At 45.4% G+C, this 18,048-nt stretch overlaps 1 protein-coding gene across 2 annotated transcripts in view; it reads right to left on the reverse strand.

The window, feature by feature from the left end:
• wapl (cohesin release factor wings apart-like) overlaps nucleotides 1–18,048 on the reverse strand; it is a 112,125-nt gene that overhangs the window by 56,127 nt on the left and 37,950 nt on the right. For both annotated transcript variants that reach the window (XM_077649212.1, XM_077649213.1), the window contains 3 exons: nucleotides 15,152–15,406; nucleotides 3,610–3,721; nucleotides 277–389 (listed from right to left, as the gene is read on the reverse strand). In XM_077649212.1, coding sequence (XP_077505338.1) covers nucleotides 277–389; nucleotides 3,610–3,721; nucleotides 15,152–15,406 — 480 coding nt within the window. The remainder of the gene's footprint in view (nucleotides 1–276; nucleotides 390–3,609; nucleotides 3,722–15,151; nucleotides 15,407–18,048) is intronic.

Consider the following 18,048-nt stretch of genomic DNA (forward strand, 5'->3'; position numbering starts at 1 on the left):
GCATCTGCTGCTACAGTGTAATACCTCCCCTACTAATTACGAAAACTTTCACAAGCCAGTCCTCATTTTTGCCCCAGCTCATAAATTTGAGCAAAAATGCCTTTCAGACTACAATTAACAGGGTTTAACTACTGCCAGAAATAAGTACAAAAATGTACAGCTCTTTAAGACAGCATGTCAGCGACAGCCATAAGCATGCACTACACATCAGCAAGACACCACAGTGCAAATATTTTCAGCACTTTCTAACTTGCTGCTACTCCAGACAACACATACGTTTTCTAGTACACGGCAGCATCTGTCAATCTTCTTCAGCTTCTCCAGCTGGAAGTCTGTTGGATTCTTCAGGACTGTGACCCCTTTTCCAAAATAGGTGAGACAATCACTTACTGAAAGAAAAAGCAAACGAGCTTTGTAATAAGTGCAGTTAAAGTAGGATACAAGACGAGAAATGCTCAGCTGACTGAGATAAGTAATCAATTGACGTTGGCTTTTGTAGTTGTGGTATCTTGAGCAGGAGACAAACTTTGACAACTCAAATTAGAATAGACAGGTAAAACACCAGTCATTAAGTATCGAAAATGAGAAAATTGGAATCGCAAGGTACAGTAAAAGCTCACCAATTCAAACTGGAAGGGGACCGGAAAATTGTTCGAATTATCAAATGGGCGCTAGAATGAGCGGTTATAGCACCCCGCCGCACGGGCAGAACATAAAGCAGTCACATCTAGACTCGTTATCGCAAGCGAGGCGCTATTACATGTTTGTGGCAGGCATATTCTGAGAATTAAGTTCATCCGGCCCTAGTGGCAAATGAAATAAACTGATCGGCCAGTTATGCGCCAGAAACAAGTACTGGAATGCATTCGCGTGAGCAGCTAGCTTTAGTGCTGGAATATAGGACGCTATTTATGCTCCAAAACATGTTTATTTACGGGAAAGGGTTGTCAAAATTAAAAGCAATCGGCGAAGTTCATTTGCTTGCGTGTCTTCTGCCGAGACTCCATCAGCAACATCTGCAGCTTGCCCAAAGCTCCTGCACGTCAGAGTTCTCACTGACAGAGAAGTGGCGTGCTGCAACATCGAGCGCCGACGCTACTTCACATGCACTTGGCAGTGGCACAGTCTCGTCGCTGCCGTCGGACTCATCACTGTCGGCTGTTCTCACCGCATGCGAGCCCTGCAACGTCTGCTGGGAGCATGCAGCCTCAATTATAGCGGCGTCACTCAAGGGCTCCTACGTCTCCACGCTGCTGTCCACGTGGCTTGCGGCACCAACAAAAGCCGTCATCACCCGAACCATCATACTAGGTTGTTTACGCCACGTGATCGCGACCCAGCGACCGCGGCACAACGAAAACCTGGAACGGCTTGCGCCGAAGCATCAGCGGCGCGAGCGAGTGCTCTAGCAGCGAAAACATACTATGGCATGCACCGGAATGCGGGCTCCGTGAGCCTCGTGCACTCGGCTTTTTTTGCTTTTCCATTGTTTTACATCTATGATAAATGTGGAGCGTGTTTTACTTGCTATGGGTCAAGTTCTAGCTACGAGGAGTGGTGTCAGCCAGTGGCTCCTATTTAGAATTAACTGTAGCGGATGCCGACTTGTTCGACTTATCAGGAGTTTTCCCCCATTGAAATACACAGGGCTGTGTGGGGCTCAGGCGCCAGTTCGAATGAATCGAGTTTGAATTGACGAGCTTTTACTGTATTTTGTTGCAGATGTGCTATTTTTCCTCCGAAGAACACTGCCATGTTCTTGCATATGTGCTCTCGGTGTAGGAGTACACCTCCCAAGCGCTTCAGATGATCACCGTCCTGGCTTTCACGAAATAAATTTACTACGACACAGACAGTTTTCATCAGCTGCTTTTTGTGTGTAGACTTGAAAGGACTATGCAGAATAACAGCCAAAATGAAGAATAAATGCAGATGAAATCGCATAGCAAATGTGCAGAGCAAACCCCTGTTACTCTAAATAGTAAACACATGAAAACATGCCGCAATTGCACTGACTATGCGACTACGGTACTATCTCTGCCATGGCTTGCATGCCACTGCTATATGTGGGGCGGGCAGAGTGGTGAAGTCGGAAGCACCCCTCCCCACTTTTCCCACTTGTTCCCTAGCTTGGTCTGCCCACTGTTGCCCTAGCAAACGGACTCTTGTATTCACCTTGTGTTGACAGCCCTCTATAGCATTCCCACTCCCACCACGAGCCTGCTATCGCCACCTGAATTACATGAGCAACTGTGCAGCGCCGATGAGTGCACACTGCTTGTCCGTTGCCTTTTTGCTACGTCTTGCTGTTTTGCGCTGCTTTTAAACATGAACTGTTGTAGTGCCACTTGGTGCAATGCTACAAAAGCAAAATCTGTGGAGACTGTTGCATTTGCTATGGATAAGCGCTAACCATGCTGGAGCACAGCGCTTGTGTTAGCTCTGTTAGTTCGTTGTGATCACACGTTGCTCGCAAGACGGTTTATGTTGTATCGTCAGGAATCTTTTTCATAGTCTGGCCAAATTTCAATTAATAGAGTACATACTAACTAACAGACAGCCGACATAGTCAGTTCATATCAAGGTCAACCACTGCAACACCTTTGTTGTATGAAGGAAAACGATAAACTTCGTAGCATCAAGGAATTCACAACATGGGGGTTCATTACACTCGGGTTTAACTGCAGAGGTACTCCAAATGACTCACGTTACATTGAAACTGATGGATTGCTAAATGAACTTTACAGCAGTACAATGCATTGCGATATGCAGCTCCAAACAAACATGCATGCTGTACAGCATCCTTTCCCTTCTGTTTTCACTGAGATGTATCCTTCTTGGCACCTTCAACAGAGCAGTTAACTAAGCATCTATCACCCCAACATTTTCAGGTCCTGCTAAGTGTTTTGGGGTATCGGTGTATGGAGGTTAACGTCTCAAAGTGACTCAGCTATGAGGGACACCGCAGTGGAGGGCTCCAGATAATTTAGACCACCTGGAGTTCTTTAATGTGCACTCACATCGTACAGTACACGGGCCTCTAGCACTTCATGTCCATTGAAATGCGACCGCTGCGGCCGGGATCGAACCAGCATCTTACGGGTCAGCAGCCGAGCAACATAACCACTGAGCCACCGTGGTGGCTCTGCTGTGATAGTGATAATGAACAAGAAGCGATTTCAAGATTATCACAACTCGATTAAGATGTTCCATGAAAGCTTACTTTTGAAAAACTGATGAAGAAAGTGCATAACTGCAGCTCACTTCTTCATTCATCTCCCCTGCACCATCACTTATACATTTATATTAGACAGCAGGTGACCACCACAGAGGAAACACATCTGTCAGGTGTGGGCAACACTCAGCCTTAGCACTTTTGTGTTTCTTCAGACTGCTTAAATGCACACTTTGCCTACCTTGCAATCAAAAAAGTATTTAATAGAAGCAATTTTAAATGGAGATATTACGTCACAATACATAGTGACATGTATTCACACTCTTCTGGGTAGGGAGCACCATAATTACTTTGCGTAGTTAGCACGTAAAATCCAGATGCAATAAGCAAACAGCCCTACCACAAAGTAGAGAAGCATATCTTGGATACCTCACCTGTATTTACAATGTGTGTCAGTCCACCTTGCAATCGTAGCTCTTCCTTAAACCACTCTCCAGCTCGTCTAGATGTTAAGCTTAGTAGAGTCTCAAGTGCTAGCGTGCCAGTCTGCATGTGAAAACAAAAACACATAAAATCAGGGCCACTGCAGTAGACCGGCCATCACAAGTCAGCATAATGCGAAAACGCACAGTTCACTGTTACACATAGGCGGCCATGTCAAGCAGACTTGGTGGCAGTCCCAACAGGATGATAATATTAAAGAACTAAGGCAGAATGCTGCTACAGTCCTCTGCATGACAAGAACAGCGGCAGTACAAACTTAGCAAGATTTTAACAAGGGCTGTTGGTGTATTTCCAAATGCCAAACAAGAGAACACTGCAGGAACATGATGGCAGAAGAAGGCCCCTGTCATGGCGCGTTCACACTTGAACATTCGGTAGCGAGAGCGAATGGAATCCGCTGCCGCAGCAGAGATTCCGCCGCAATACCCCGCGGAAAGCCCAATCGGTCCAGGACCGAATTCTGCCGCCGGAAAAAAATCCGCCGAACCTCGCCAGCCAATAGAAAGCCGAGTACGAAGTTGGATTCCCACGGTGACAAACATGGCGGAGCCCTTCGATGCAGGACGCCTCGCTTCGGACTGAATTCGTCGCTGTTGCTGCCTTTTTCAGTGTGTTCAATGGCCATTAAAGAGCCAGCGGTCTTTCGCTTCGTCTCATCTCGCCCATAAGAAAACGTGAGTGATAAATTTGCTTAATTTTTTTATTTTGGGTCACGATCCTTCCCCATTTAGGCTTAAGAGGGGCGTCGGTTTGTTGACAATGGTTCCCCTCATAACCACCAGATGGCGCTACTAGGCTAATCTTATCGTTTTAAATGCGAGAATGTTAGAAATGGCGTAACGTCCGGCAAAATACCTGCATTAGCGTACGTAAGCGTGCATATGGTTTTTTTACGTAGACAGCATCGATCAACTGCTTGCCATATCCGTGCACGCCATGAGCAGACGACACACAGACGATGAGTGGCGAAGCGGTGACAGGGAAGTGTGAACGAGGCAGCATTTCGGCGGCCGCGGATTCCGCTCGCTCTCGCAGCTGAATGTCCAAGTGTGAACGCGCCTTCAGACAGTGGATGCACCTTACCCGTCTTCAGCTTTGGTCCACACACTCTCACACCAGTACTTGCAAAGCAACATAGGCCCCGGTGCCCCCTGGTGGCCGCGGAAAGAAACACTCCAGTGGTGGCACGGCCGGGCTCAAGTAGCGGCGGCGGCGCGCGCTTTGTACGGCCTGCGTGCTGGGGTTGTTTCCTGTCTGCCTTCGCTGCGCGATCGTGGCGCTGCGACCCTACTGCTCCTCAGCCGGCGGACTGGCCGCTCGCATGTGAAATGCTGCGGCGCGTGGGCGCTTTCGCTTGCTGATCGCGCTTTTGAAGAGCTACAAGCTATTTTGAATCTATTCAGGCTAGTATATACTCAATCCGCAGGCCTGCACAAGCCTTGCGCATTTATGTATTTGAGTTGCATATTGTTTATGACCAACGGTGATGTGAATTTGTACAGTATAGTAATATTCTGCCGCATATCTCAACTATAATCCTTTTTATGGTCGCAACAGACCACGATCACTATTCACAAAAGGTGTACACTGCCCATTCGACTACTAATTGAAGCTAGCTGGCAGAGTGAGATGCAACCATGAACACGACTCAAACAAGAAAATTAGCTTTGTTACCATACCGCTATATGGCTAAGAGACTTTGAGATGAAACAAATACGGTTTCCCAAGTGTTATAAGCCTACATTTGAGCAACCTTAGTATAAAACTAACCATTTATTTCACTTTACTTAACTCCTAGGAATGCACTCCTACTTAATTCCAACTTAAATTACTAATTAAACTGCCATCTGGTTTTGGGAACATCAAAAAACCTCAATAAACTATTTGTGTTACAGAAAAAGACAATAACGCACATAGCCGGAATCAGTTTCACAGCTCACCCCCGTCCTTTCTTCATTGAATATAAAATTATGTTAGTTATTATGCACGAATATCCGTGTCCAACATTCTCGAACAAAATTTTTGAATACTGAAAAACGGTAAGGTACTAATTTATGGAAATATTGAAGGCGCTGTTTAACAAATTTTGAGAAAGTACAGAAATATAGACTGCTGTTGTATAAGCCTCATCAGCATTTTGAAAAAAGATGTTAACAATCAGTATCGCGTTTAGGTAATCGCCGATTTAACTGAATAACCTCAAAATGGACTGCAAACTGAATTTACGAGGAGGACAAAGAAAATTCAAGTTCAATAAAATCCTTGGTGGTTTATAGCATACACCTACGTACATTTTACGAGCCAGTCTCACATACACCACATATGCAACTTGAATTCATTGCTTTCTACTGCATTCATTGTTAATAGCTTCCGACACCGTATACGTTTTGAGAAAGGTCGTACATGCGATTCAGCTAGAGAGGAACCTAGAATTTCGCCATGATGAGTGTCTATCCACCAATTATCGCGTGCTTACATCCACTCTGCCATGAACCATCATCTGCAGTACCTTTTCATTGAGAATGCACAAGTGATTACCGTGCGAAATAGATTTACCAGAGTGCGAATCGTTGGTTTAACCAATTTATCCCTGCAATATCTACACTGTACTCGGTTTATTTTCTGAAACTTGAATGTGATTGAATGTGACATCACTGACCTGACATCATCAGCCCATGGAAATCGCCCGCTTTCAGAAATTATTTACAGGCCGATCTGCTGCGCCATATACGTTATGTAGCGAAATTAGTGTTTTGCTTAGGCATCTGTCGGTAATATTTGAAGGTATCGACGCAACATACTGCTTTGGAAACGTGATATACGTATATGATTCAGTAAGAGCTGAAGATTTCTACCGATTTGATTGAACAACCACCTATATTCTTGCGTGTACTTCCAGAGCTTGTTTACTGTGGCTAGAACCACCACCTGTGGTTAGCCACTACTGTGCGACACGTGATTACCACAGGAACAAAATTGATCACAGTATAAATCGTGCATTGATCTCCGCAATACCTGCCCTATACTCCTTTTGACTCCTGAAATGGGAGGGTGACTTATCGGTATTTTTTAACAGCCTGCACTATATGAACAATTATCCTCTGTAGTTCTATCTCCATAACGTACATGCCTGTGTTGTTCCTCTGCTTGTGTTCTTTTTTTTCTTTCCCCGAGGCGCCGATTGTCGTTATTCAGCGCTCGGAAGTGCTAAACCAGGCGCGCGCCACCAGCCGCCACAGGCGCGAGCGGCCTGAGAATGGTAGGGTCACCGTGCCCCTAACGGTGGCGGAGAGCGCGACTCGCATAGACAAGCCCCCAATGTCCGCGCGCTCAGTGCAGAGGCCATACGAAAGAATGCGTGCTCCCCTCGAGACCGGCCGTGGTGATGGTTACAGGCAACAGCAGACAGTGAGTGGACTGTTTGCCTGCTCCCACTTGCAGGATGACCACTGTTAATGTTTTCGTGCTTGATTTCATACAATGGCTGATGACCGTTGCAGTAAACGAATGTGTAGCATGCCAGAGCGCATAAATCGAGCTGTCAGTGATGAAATAACTTCAAAATGTGTAGCGTTTGCAGACAAAATGACTAACAAAGCTCTGGATCGTTAGCAATGTGAAAGAGGAAAAGATTTTTTGCTGTATACATTTCAGCGACAACGATATGCCTAGTAGGTGACAAATGCTGGGCATATGGGCTATGAGATACTCCACCAGTGAGATACTCCACCGGTGAAGGGCTCCGGCTTAGTTATGATTGGACAGGGATATTCAATGTGCCCTAAAATCTCTGTACATGGGTGCTGTTGCACCTCGCCCCACCGAAATGCGGCCTGGTCCAAACAGGCAACGATTTTCCCTTACAAACCTGCGTCGTATCTTTATGTGCTCATAAACTCAATGAGCAGTACTGTTCAGCAGTTCATACAGGAGGACATCATTTCATACCTTGCAGAAAAGATTGAAGAAGCACAGATGCTATTCCTCTGCAGACATGCAGAATTCTTCCTTATCATATGCATACAAATATCGTTCTATGAACTGCAAAGGCCACATAACAAGGGGTGTTTTGTTCCTTTCTTTAAGCACTTTAAGTGCGCCTGCATCCTCTGCAGTTTCTCAGAGTGCACTTTTTTTTTTTTCAAACAGTTGACACATACTCTCATCGCCAGTATACCGTTCAATAAAAGCAAAGCACAAAATAGTTATGCACAGCTTTGTAACTAAGAGTTGGACTTTTTTTCCCTATGTTTATTTCACAACACAATTTTAACATTTTTGGATGAATACTACAGTATGCACTTGCATAATAGCCGTGATCATCTCTTGGTCACTCCCTCCAACTTGGGAGCCAATATAATGAAAAAAAAAAATCCGCAAAGAGCAACTGCATGTCAAGAGTATAAATTTCCCTGCATGGCACATTGCCTGCTGCTACCAATATCATCACCTTCCAGCATGCACTGGTGTGCAGCTGTGTGCTATTTAAAGCCCAATTCAGGTGCCTGTACTCAGAATGGAAGGCAACAGCCGGCCACAAAGTGATGCCGACAAGACGGATAAGGGCATCCCTTCAGCATATCTACTAGTGGATTTTCAATTTGTAGCATGCTGTATCACCAGACAGTGTCATTAAAGGTATTAAACTTAAAGGAATTTCGTCTGCAATGGAGGAAATCAAAGATAACTTCATTTATGAAGGTGGGAGGAGTCTGGTCCAAGCAGTGGCGACAGCTGTAATGATGGGGAACCTTAAAGGCAAACCCCGAACAGGCACCAGGCATAGCAAATAAAAAATAAATATCATGTCAGATTGTCTGGTACAGTCGAACCCGACTATATCGAACTCGTTTATATCGAATTACCCTGTATATCGAACAATTTCTGAACACCGTAATGTTACAATGAGAACATATAGGAAAAAGTACGGTTAAATCGAACAAAAATAGCAGCCGCATGCGATATATCGAACTTCAACACCGCAAAATTTCCCCAGAAGTTGGCTTTTCCGCACGGCAGCCGGGCCAGCTGCCGACACCCCTCTCCCAAAGTCGTTTAGGCCAACTGCGTGTGTGTGGCATGGCTCTCCCTCCCTCAGACAGCCACCCCCTAGAAAAAGCGGTTCGACCCATCTCTCGCTCTGTCACAGCCACGTGGGACGTGCGCCTGCACACAGTTCAGTTGCAAGTCGCATCCTCGGAACGTAGTGCTCGTCCGCTCTGTTTAACGAAATGGCTGCCGTGAAACGGCAGAACTTGACAATATCCGCAAAGATAGAGATCATCAAAAGAGTTGAACGTGGAGAAAAGAAGTCGAATGTCGCCGCAGCGTACAGCATCCCAAGAAGCACGCTGAGTACAGGCTTGAAAAATAAGGCCGACAGTAGGGCTAAGGCGGACAAGAGGCCTGGTGCTACCGGCGTCTGCCGCATACGTACGGCTGCATATGAAGACGTGGAGGTGGCAGTGTACAAGTGGTTCCTTGATGTCAGGTCATGGAACATCCCTCTTTCTGGCCCCCCAATTGAGCAGAAAGCGAAGGATCTCGCTTTCATGCTGAACGGACCCGACTTCAAAGGCGGTTCAGGTTGGTTGCAGCGCTTCAAAGAGCGCCACAGCATTGTCAGCCGGGCAGTCACCGGTGAAAGCCACGCGATGGACATCAGCAGCGTGCAGAAATGGATTGACGGAAATTGGAGCGACATCATCCCCGCGATATATTTAAAGCCGATGAGACAGCCTTGTTCTGGCAAATGCTGCCCAACAAAACGCTGGCGTGTCGTGATGATAAGTCCCCCGGTGGGAAAGTTAACAAAGCTCGAATATCGGCGTTGCTCGCCATCAACATCGATGGATCGAGCAAGCTTCGACCACTGTGATTGGCAAGAGCAAATGGCCGCGGTGCCTAAAGAATGCACTCTCTCTTCCGGTGACCTACATGTCCTTCAGGACAAGGATAAGCTGCGGCAGGCTTTCGGGACGTCACGCTTTGGCCCTCAAAACGACTGCGGGTGGCCAACGACGAAGATCTGGTGAAGTGCCTGGTGGTTTGGCTGCAGAGAGCCCGCAGAGAAAACATTCCGATCAGCGGGCCACTCACTCACGCGCAAGCAGAAGAATTTGTTCTGCAGCTCGGCATCGAAGGTTTCTCGTGTAGCGAAGGGTAGTTGACAAGATTTAAAGATCGGAATAACATAGTGTGTCGTACCATTTCAGGGGAGGCTGCCACTGTAGACACGACAGCATGCGGGGACTGGCGAGCAAGACGGCTCCCCAAAATTCTGCAGAAGTGAGCAGCCTGTCTAGTATGGGTGGCGCCATCCAAAGAAAACGGTTGCGAGAGCTAAAACAAGTAAACATAAAGTCCTGTTCCACAAGCCAATAAATTGCAGCTCCCACTGATTTCCACGGAATAAGAGGACTATTGACATTTCTTTTTAAAATTCAGTAGTGCTTTAAAAAAGAAAAGTTCACTGCTTACTGCTTTGGTGCAATAAAGTTTGTGCCCACAGTGTACCGTTCTCTTTATTATTTAGATTTTGCATTTGAGATCCGCTTCCGCGGAGGCTGCCAACTGCGTGCACACCTGCCTCGTCGGGACCAAGCAGCGCGGAACGGATTGCGAAATCTTGAAGCTTCTCTCGTTAAACGAAACTCCTGATAAACTTAACATATTTTCCCGGTCCTTTGAGGTTCCGTTAAACGAGAGTCCACTGTAAAGAACACTTCTTAATGAGGTGCGTTTTGTACATTGTCAATTTCTTTAAACGTTCTATATCGAATTACATGATATATCGAACTAATCCTGGTTTTTTTGCGAGTTCGATATATGCGGGTTTAACTGTACAATAAACTAGTTTCCCTGGAATATGGTTGCAAAACTGAACTGAAAAATACTCCTTTTGTGTAAGTACCACACCCCACCGAAATCGAGAAAAAAATAGTGTGGTCCTTAGTAGAGTGTATACCGTATTTCTGTAAATGAAATTTTTTTTTTTCCTGATAAGATAATGCAGTATCCCTGTACAATGAAAAGTCACGTATATCTTGTCATTTTGTTAGCCTTAGCATTCGCTTTGCCAGCAATTATTGCACAAATGATCGTATTTAGCACTGTGCTCGTAGAAGCAAACATTATCGCCACTACAAAATGTAAAAATGTAGATATTAAATGCTTGAACCACCACACAAAGACGTGAGCAGAAGTTAAGTTCTAGGCTGTCATATTCTCGTTGTGCACTGGGTTGAGAAATAGGGCGGCGCATCACGTTTTGTATGATGACAATAAAGGAGCTGCCACTTGACCTTCGCAACAAGTAGGATGTGACACTTTTTCCTGACACATAAGCATAAATTTGCATCAGTGTCATTAAATGAAATTAAAAAACCTAGCACTTAAACAAGTAACAGAACTAAGCGGATGATGATAGCGAGCAAACACGCTGTGGATGACGCTTGATGAGGAGGTGGGGCCTTCTGCTTTGCAGAGGTTTGTCTCAGCATGCGGAGCAATGGTTTAAAACACACAACTATGCTACTCAACCCAATGATCTGACTGTCTCACAGAGTCACTTTCGCTTGTGAACAAGTGTAACTGGTATTCAATAGTGATCTAGAGGTGGAGTACCGATACGGACCTTTTTCGGTTAAAACCAAATTTGAAAAACTGAATTCGGTGTACTTTTATGTTTTTTTTTTGTTTGAACTGAAAAATTGAGCAACTATTTATAATGCAGATAGTTATAAGTGACCTCCAGTTCATGTGGCTTCTGGTTAACATAGGAAGTTTGCAGGCAATCTCTTTGCACCATTACAGATGTACCCGGGCAGGTTAGAGTGTCATCCCAAATCAAATGGCCAGCAATCAACATTTCCTCGTCTTCATCGCGGCACCTGATTCTCTTTTCGCATGTTCCGATATGCTTAACTGTGCCATCTGACGCAATGCCTGGGAGAACGGCAACAGAATTATCGGCATATACTGTGTATACTTGAGAAACAAACCCACATTTTTTTTTCAAAAAAAAGCTAACATCAATTGGGGAGAAGAGTCCATTACACAGGGAAAAAATTTCAACATATCTTTTGGGGGAAGCTGAAATTTAACAACATGCGTCCGCCCGTCCATCAATGCATCCGCCCATCCATCCATCATCGATGAAAGCACGCATTAAGATGCATTTGTGTTGCCGGTGTTTAGCATCGTTCACTTCGAAAGGTGTTTGCTACATCACAGCGCAATATGACTAGTATTTTGTGATAGCTGGCACCTACCAATCGCGGCGAGAGAAAGTGAACATGCTGAACACTGGCCCTGAAGATCAGGTGCACGTTCTTTTACGCAAAGTTAAAAAAACTCCCAGGTCGGTTACGAGTGTTTAGTATAAATGTTGAAGTGTTAGCTGGGGGGTGTGAGAGGGGTTAGGCATTTTTTTCTCCCAGACTTGAGCTTGCCAAATCACTTAGGGGCCTGAAGGTCCTGCTTCCTTCAAAACACTTCAGTGTAAAGGAGGTTTAAACTGCTATGCTCCTCTCCATGGTCAAGCATTCACCGGCTTTCTAAGCATAGTGGTGCAGCCGGGTGCGCAGAAGCGCGCGGAGCAAGCCACCACTGCAGGCGACTCTGTCTAGGGCACACATTTGTCGTTTGGCACTCTACGAAGTTCGCCCAGCGTGCCAGCCCCCTCGAAGGAGCTCTCGTCAAAAGATAAACAAACACGCCTTGATGTTATCGGTGTGTAACATCTTGGCACACGGCCAAGGCTGCACTGTGGATGGCGCAAAAACTGAGGAACATGTTATGGAAAGATAAAAGTTAGAAAAAAAAAGGTAATTCTCAAGGACAAAAGTGGGAAAGTGGGTTCATCTGGCGAGTATATACAGTACTTGTGCTTGATGTACACACCCCATGCACTGGTTGACTGCTTTGCCTTCATTTGACCATCTCCACTTCCTTCATGACCACCCCTAAGGCAACCATAATGGATGCCACCTGTAGGTTGCGAAACTTGCGATTCACCAACACCTCATTACCACTAGGCAGCGCTCCTCCAATATACAGTTTGCTATTAGATGCTTTCCTGCTATCCCAAATTGCCACACACTCACAGCAAGAAGCCTTAAAGAAAATTCTTTTTCTTCCCACTTTCTCTTTTATTTGCTGTAACTACATGCTCCCACAGTGAAGCTCACATTAACGATACTGTTAAATCTCAACTTAACAGAGTTGGCAAAAGCCACAGTTTGCTTCATAACACAGAAATTTACCACATCGAAATTCATCTCTTAGCATACTAGGAATCCTACAATACGCATTGCAGATCACCCACAGGGAAAACCGTTATTTGCAGTGAATATGTTCCTTCTGCTCCTTCTTTGCCATAAACAAAAGCATTACATGTTCGTATGCCCACTGGAATTTGATTATGTCTTGCCCCTGTTACAAGCTTGCGAAAGGCTCAGCACGTCTATCATGTTGAGCACCTTGCAAGTGATGGGGATGATGCATCTGTCTTGGGTTTTGATTTTGCTGTCATCGTCACCATCTTAGTGCCCGAGCACACCAGCAACATGATGCCGCATTACGCTGTCGCAGCCTCGTGAGAAGGAGTAAGGAAGGCCATCAGCAGTCGGCCGCGCCGGCTTTCCTCCCCCCCCTCTATTTCTCCAAGTAGGCAATAACGAGAAGAGTGTCCTCCAATCAGCACCCAATAAAATGAAACCGCACCCATCCTGAGCCTCGCTGCCCTTCAAAAGGAAGTTCGAGAATGTATTCGTGCACATGCATGCATAGTCCAAATTGGAAGTGAGGTTGCCAGGTGTGTCGACGGCACACACCCTTCCAATCCTTTTACACCGAGCTTCAGGAATCTATAGATAAACACGATACAAGCAGCAAGCTGCCTTTGATCACAGGTAGCGCTCTGCATTCGGCGCCAATTTAGCACAAGGTAGCGAGAACTGCGGGACGGCTGAAGCTCGTGCCAGCCTTACCGATACTACCCCAGATGTGCTCCACAGATGCCAGGCGGAATAATATGCAACTAAAACACTAAATGTCCTCTTAGAATGCCGTATGCAATGAGTGAAGTTGAAATAACACTTCAGGTAACAAAAAGTAACAAAGCTCTAATGAAACGAGAATGAAGTGCACCTTTTTATCGTATTGAGCAATGTCGGTATTCGGGACACCTTGTGACATCGTGCACATGAGCTAATGTACAGTGATTTTAGTCCACGGTGTCGAAATTTACAAGCCCCAAATTTCACTGCTCAAGTCTGGTCAGCTACACAAGTGCTACTAAATTTACCATCATACGAATTAAACTGTTAACCACTACTGTATCCCGAGAGATCTTTAGTAACATAAAATACAACAGCCCAACGTTATCTATAGAAATGTCTCTAACCCCCCTCATGCCCTGGTAATACTGGAGCTCAACCAGGTAACCAATGGTTGCCCTCCTCAATCCTTTCACCGGTTACAAAAACTCCATTTCTAAGAACCATCACCTTACACACAATGAGCATGATACAAGTACAAGACTCCAAACCTTCAAGAAATGGATGAAAAATGCTTTTCACAACTGCAGGTTTTCTTTGAATACCAAATAGATAAGACATGATCACTAGACACAAGGTGGAAAAGCTAAGCTTCTATTAAAACAAAAATAAGCTCACCAATTACTGCTACTTCTCTCAGTCCTACATGCCAAGAAGTTAAAGTGAGGTCATAATAAACAAGAAGCAGTTAAGTACATGAGCATAATTTACTCAAGGCTGTTTTGACACAAAAAAAATATGCCCAACTGAGCACAAGTGCACAGTAAGTCAGGCTTGTTGCTTTGCTTTTATGCTTTGAAGCAGCATGATGGATAGGAGATGAAAAGACCAACACCAGTGCTTGTGGTGTCCACCTTTTTTTGTCCTGCCCTCCACACTGTTTCAGGCACCAACTGAGCACCTTATCCGTTTCATTGCTCTCTGCAGACCTTTCCTCTGGGTACACACAGATGTCAAAACACGTGCTCTTTTGACTGTTCAAACATATGCAGAGAGCTAGCGCCACCACTTTCACCATGCTCGCGACAGGTGCAAATGACCGTCCAGTGACCAATATGACATCACCAGGAAACACTCATTGGAATATACTGATCGCAATCCAAATGCACATCCTTACTGAGCTTAAGACTCTTAGAATTGAGGTGCAATCATTTAAAGAATTAACCTCCTGCTAGTGACGGGCTCTATCATGCACCTAGACACTATAAAACTGCAAGCTGTTTCTTAAATTCTTGGCTTGAGCCAAAATCAAGTGCAAAACCCAAAGTACGATTCTTATTCTGCAACATGTGTAGTAGTGACCCACCACTTCTTTGGAGCACTTATTCTAAAGCCCTCTACTAAATTCCCAGGTTTGCCGTCTACCACATTAAAGAATAAAAAAAAGAAGGTGTCAAGGATAACCCCTCACATTGACTCTGTTCAGGTTTAGGTGCTTGGCATGACCTTTCTGCTGCATCTGCTCGCACAGCTGCTGCACCTTCTCACGGTGTCTCTCAGTGAGGTCGGAGGAAGGGTGCTGGGTGGCCTCCAGGCCCCCTTCCCCTTGCTGGGGGTCTGACTCAAACAGCTGCAGCATGAGAGAGAGCGTGGATGCATCCAAGTCCATTGTAAGCCGGTCTTGACTCAAGACGAAGAACAATGTGGCTGTGCACAGTGACAGGCTCTGCAAGGCAATAAGAAGCAAGGTGATACGGATGCCCAAGAGACGTACGTCACTTCTGAAGAGATCTGATGCAAAACAGCGTCCCTTCCTGACAGGTGACACACACCCAGAAGTAACCCTCCTGTTCTTTGGCACCAGGAGTACATAGGAGGAAAAACGCTCAAAGCAGCCCACACCTTGCACTTCATGCTATAATATTTCAACTAGTGCTTGCCTGTTCCTCTGAAGGAATGGTTACTGTGCGACATGCTCTGGGAATATGGGAAATACATTTAGGGTAGACAATACACAACACCTACCAGTACAGTAAAAGCCTGTTAATTCGAACAGCACAGAGATGCCAATGTAGTTCGAATTAAGCAAAGTTCGAACAAACGGAAGTGAACAGAAAATGCAGTATGCTGCAATCGATAAACAGTCAGGCAGTGAGAGTACCCTACTGCCCTAAAAAATTCTGTGATCATCTACTCGTTTTTCCCCGGGAAGGCAACAGCCAACACCATTTGTTCTACAGCCCAAAGCCTCCTCTCCGCCTTCAAAACCAAAGAAGAGGCGGGCGGTGCTCAGTGCGTCTCAGCTTGTGCAGCGGAGGGCCGCACTGGAGTCACAAAACTCATGACACTGCCTATGGGCATGGTTGCAAGGCTGGAAAATCTAGCAGTGTACGACCGTCCTGCTACTGCCACTTTTCGACCAAAACGGTCGTGCAACCTCTGCGACTTGCAGATTCACACTTGCGAGTCATGGAGGTTGCGTGGCCATCGAAAGGTGAAAGTTGTCCGACGGTCGCACGCTGCTCAATTTTTCGGCCTTGTGGCCCCAAGTTGCAAACCACTAAACCACTGAGCATGCTTTTTGGCGATATCTTGATTAGGTAACAGTCTTGACTTCACACGAAGTTTCAATCTTCTCTTGAAGTATTTTGGCACTGTAATTATCACAGATAAACAATGTTTCTAAATCACTATGTTGTGACACACAACATAAGCTTAAGTGAGGGCAGGGCGACTGCTAGCAGTGCCGCTGCAACCAATCGCATGGTAACATGACGTAGATGGCACTGGAAAACCTAGAATCAGGCACAAAGGCATGTCACGGTTTCATGCATGATAATGGCTTTGTGAGTGCTGGTGATGCTGCAATGCGCCTGATTCATAATATCTTGGCCCCGGCTACACCATCCATCGCTCAACACAACGGCTAACACAGCAAACTACTGAAGCCATCGAGATCACCGACGACAAGCAACAATCAGGTACAAATCTTGGATGTTGCACAGTTATCTGCTGCAACTGCCACCACGCTCCTGCTGAACAGAGAAATCTGCCGTGCACCCTGCCTCCACCCGCTCATGTCCCCTACGGCCTCACATGTCCCACGCACACATGCACATGCATTTTTAACACTTTCAAGCTAAAAATTGCTTACACACTTCATAGAGTTTTATTTTCCTGAAAAACCAATTTCCCAGCAAGTAAGCTCACAACTTCTGCAAATACTTTTCCAATGTTTTGATGTGTTAAGGGAGGAAGAGGGTCTTAGAGAAAAACTTTTTAATATTAGACTTAGCAAAATGGAAACTTCAGCTATTATGTATTTTAGTGTGCCAATTTCAAATATGGTGTCCATTTTTGCTTACATTATGTCGTTTGTTATTAATTCAAGAATTCGGTAAAATTATTGTGACAACTTCTTGAAAAAATTGGCACTCAGATTCAAATAATTTTTATCCCAGTGGATTCTACTATTATTATTGCTTGCAATAAGGGTACTTTCGTTCATCTAGCCCTTCCGCAACCAAAGTTACAATGTTTTGAAGTTCACATAAAAGTGGCGAGGAAAAAGGTGATCTTTCTTTATGCTGTTTAATATTTTCACATTTTATTAAGAGTGCTTTTAATGGTTTTATTGCAAGCTCCAATCATTCAGCTTTCAAATAAAATAAGAATGGTGAAAATCGTGCGAACCAAAGCCGGGAAAAGCTTGTCAGCAGTGTGGTGCAGAAAATGAAACTGAGAAAAACGCAAAAAACGAAATGAAAAATTTTGAAGCTGTGTAAGCACATTACAGTGCTTGATTTTCCAAAACAAACAGCTTAGAAGGCCCATAGCGAATAGTCTGAATCACATTTTTGCCATTGCCGTCGCTTAGCAAGCTGCAAAAATTATTTCAAGGGTGCACACTGTATTGTGAAGCAGTCTGTCAATCGCGACCAAATCTACGACCACATCGGTAGCTCCGCAGGCAATGGCGGGTTGGCATCTACATACTCGATCGCTAGCGTCGACATCTTAGGTTACAGAAGTCGCTGCCAAACTGGCGATTTTATCATCGGCGTGCTTCCCAATCCTCGTGATCAGAGCTGGGCAGAAATGTGTCTAATCTGACCTGCTGCTGCCAATCTCGCCCGAGCCCGCGATTAGCTCCGTGTCGAAGGCGGACACCGAAGCTGGTAAAGAAGCGCTTATCACGACCGCCGAATTGCACTCTTGTGCCTCATTATTCCCTCTTCCGATCACTGCTTGTGAAGTAAAACCATCCTCCGGCTTCTCCGTCATCCGCTGCAGCCGCAATATGCACTGCGCTCGGAACGAAGGCCGGAACGGCTGCCAAGGTCACATCATCCGCCGGTCCACGCTCAG

This window comes from Amblyomma americanum, chromosome 1 (genome assembly GCF_052857255.1).
Source record: "Amblyomma americanum isolate KBUSLIRL-KWMA chromosome 1, ASM5285725v1, whole genome shotgun sequence".
In the NCBI taxonomy this organism is placed as follows: Eukaryota; Metazoa; Arthropoda; class Arachnida; order Ixodida; family Ixodidae; genus Amblyomma; species Amblyomma americanum.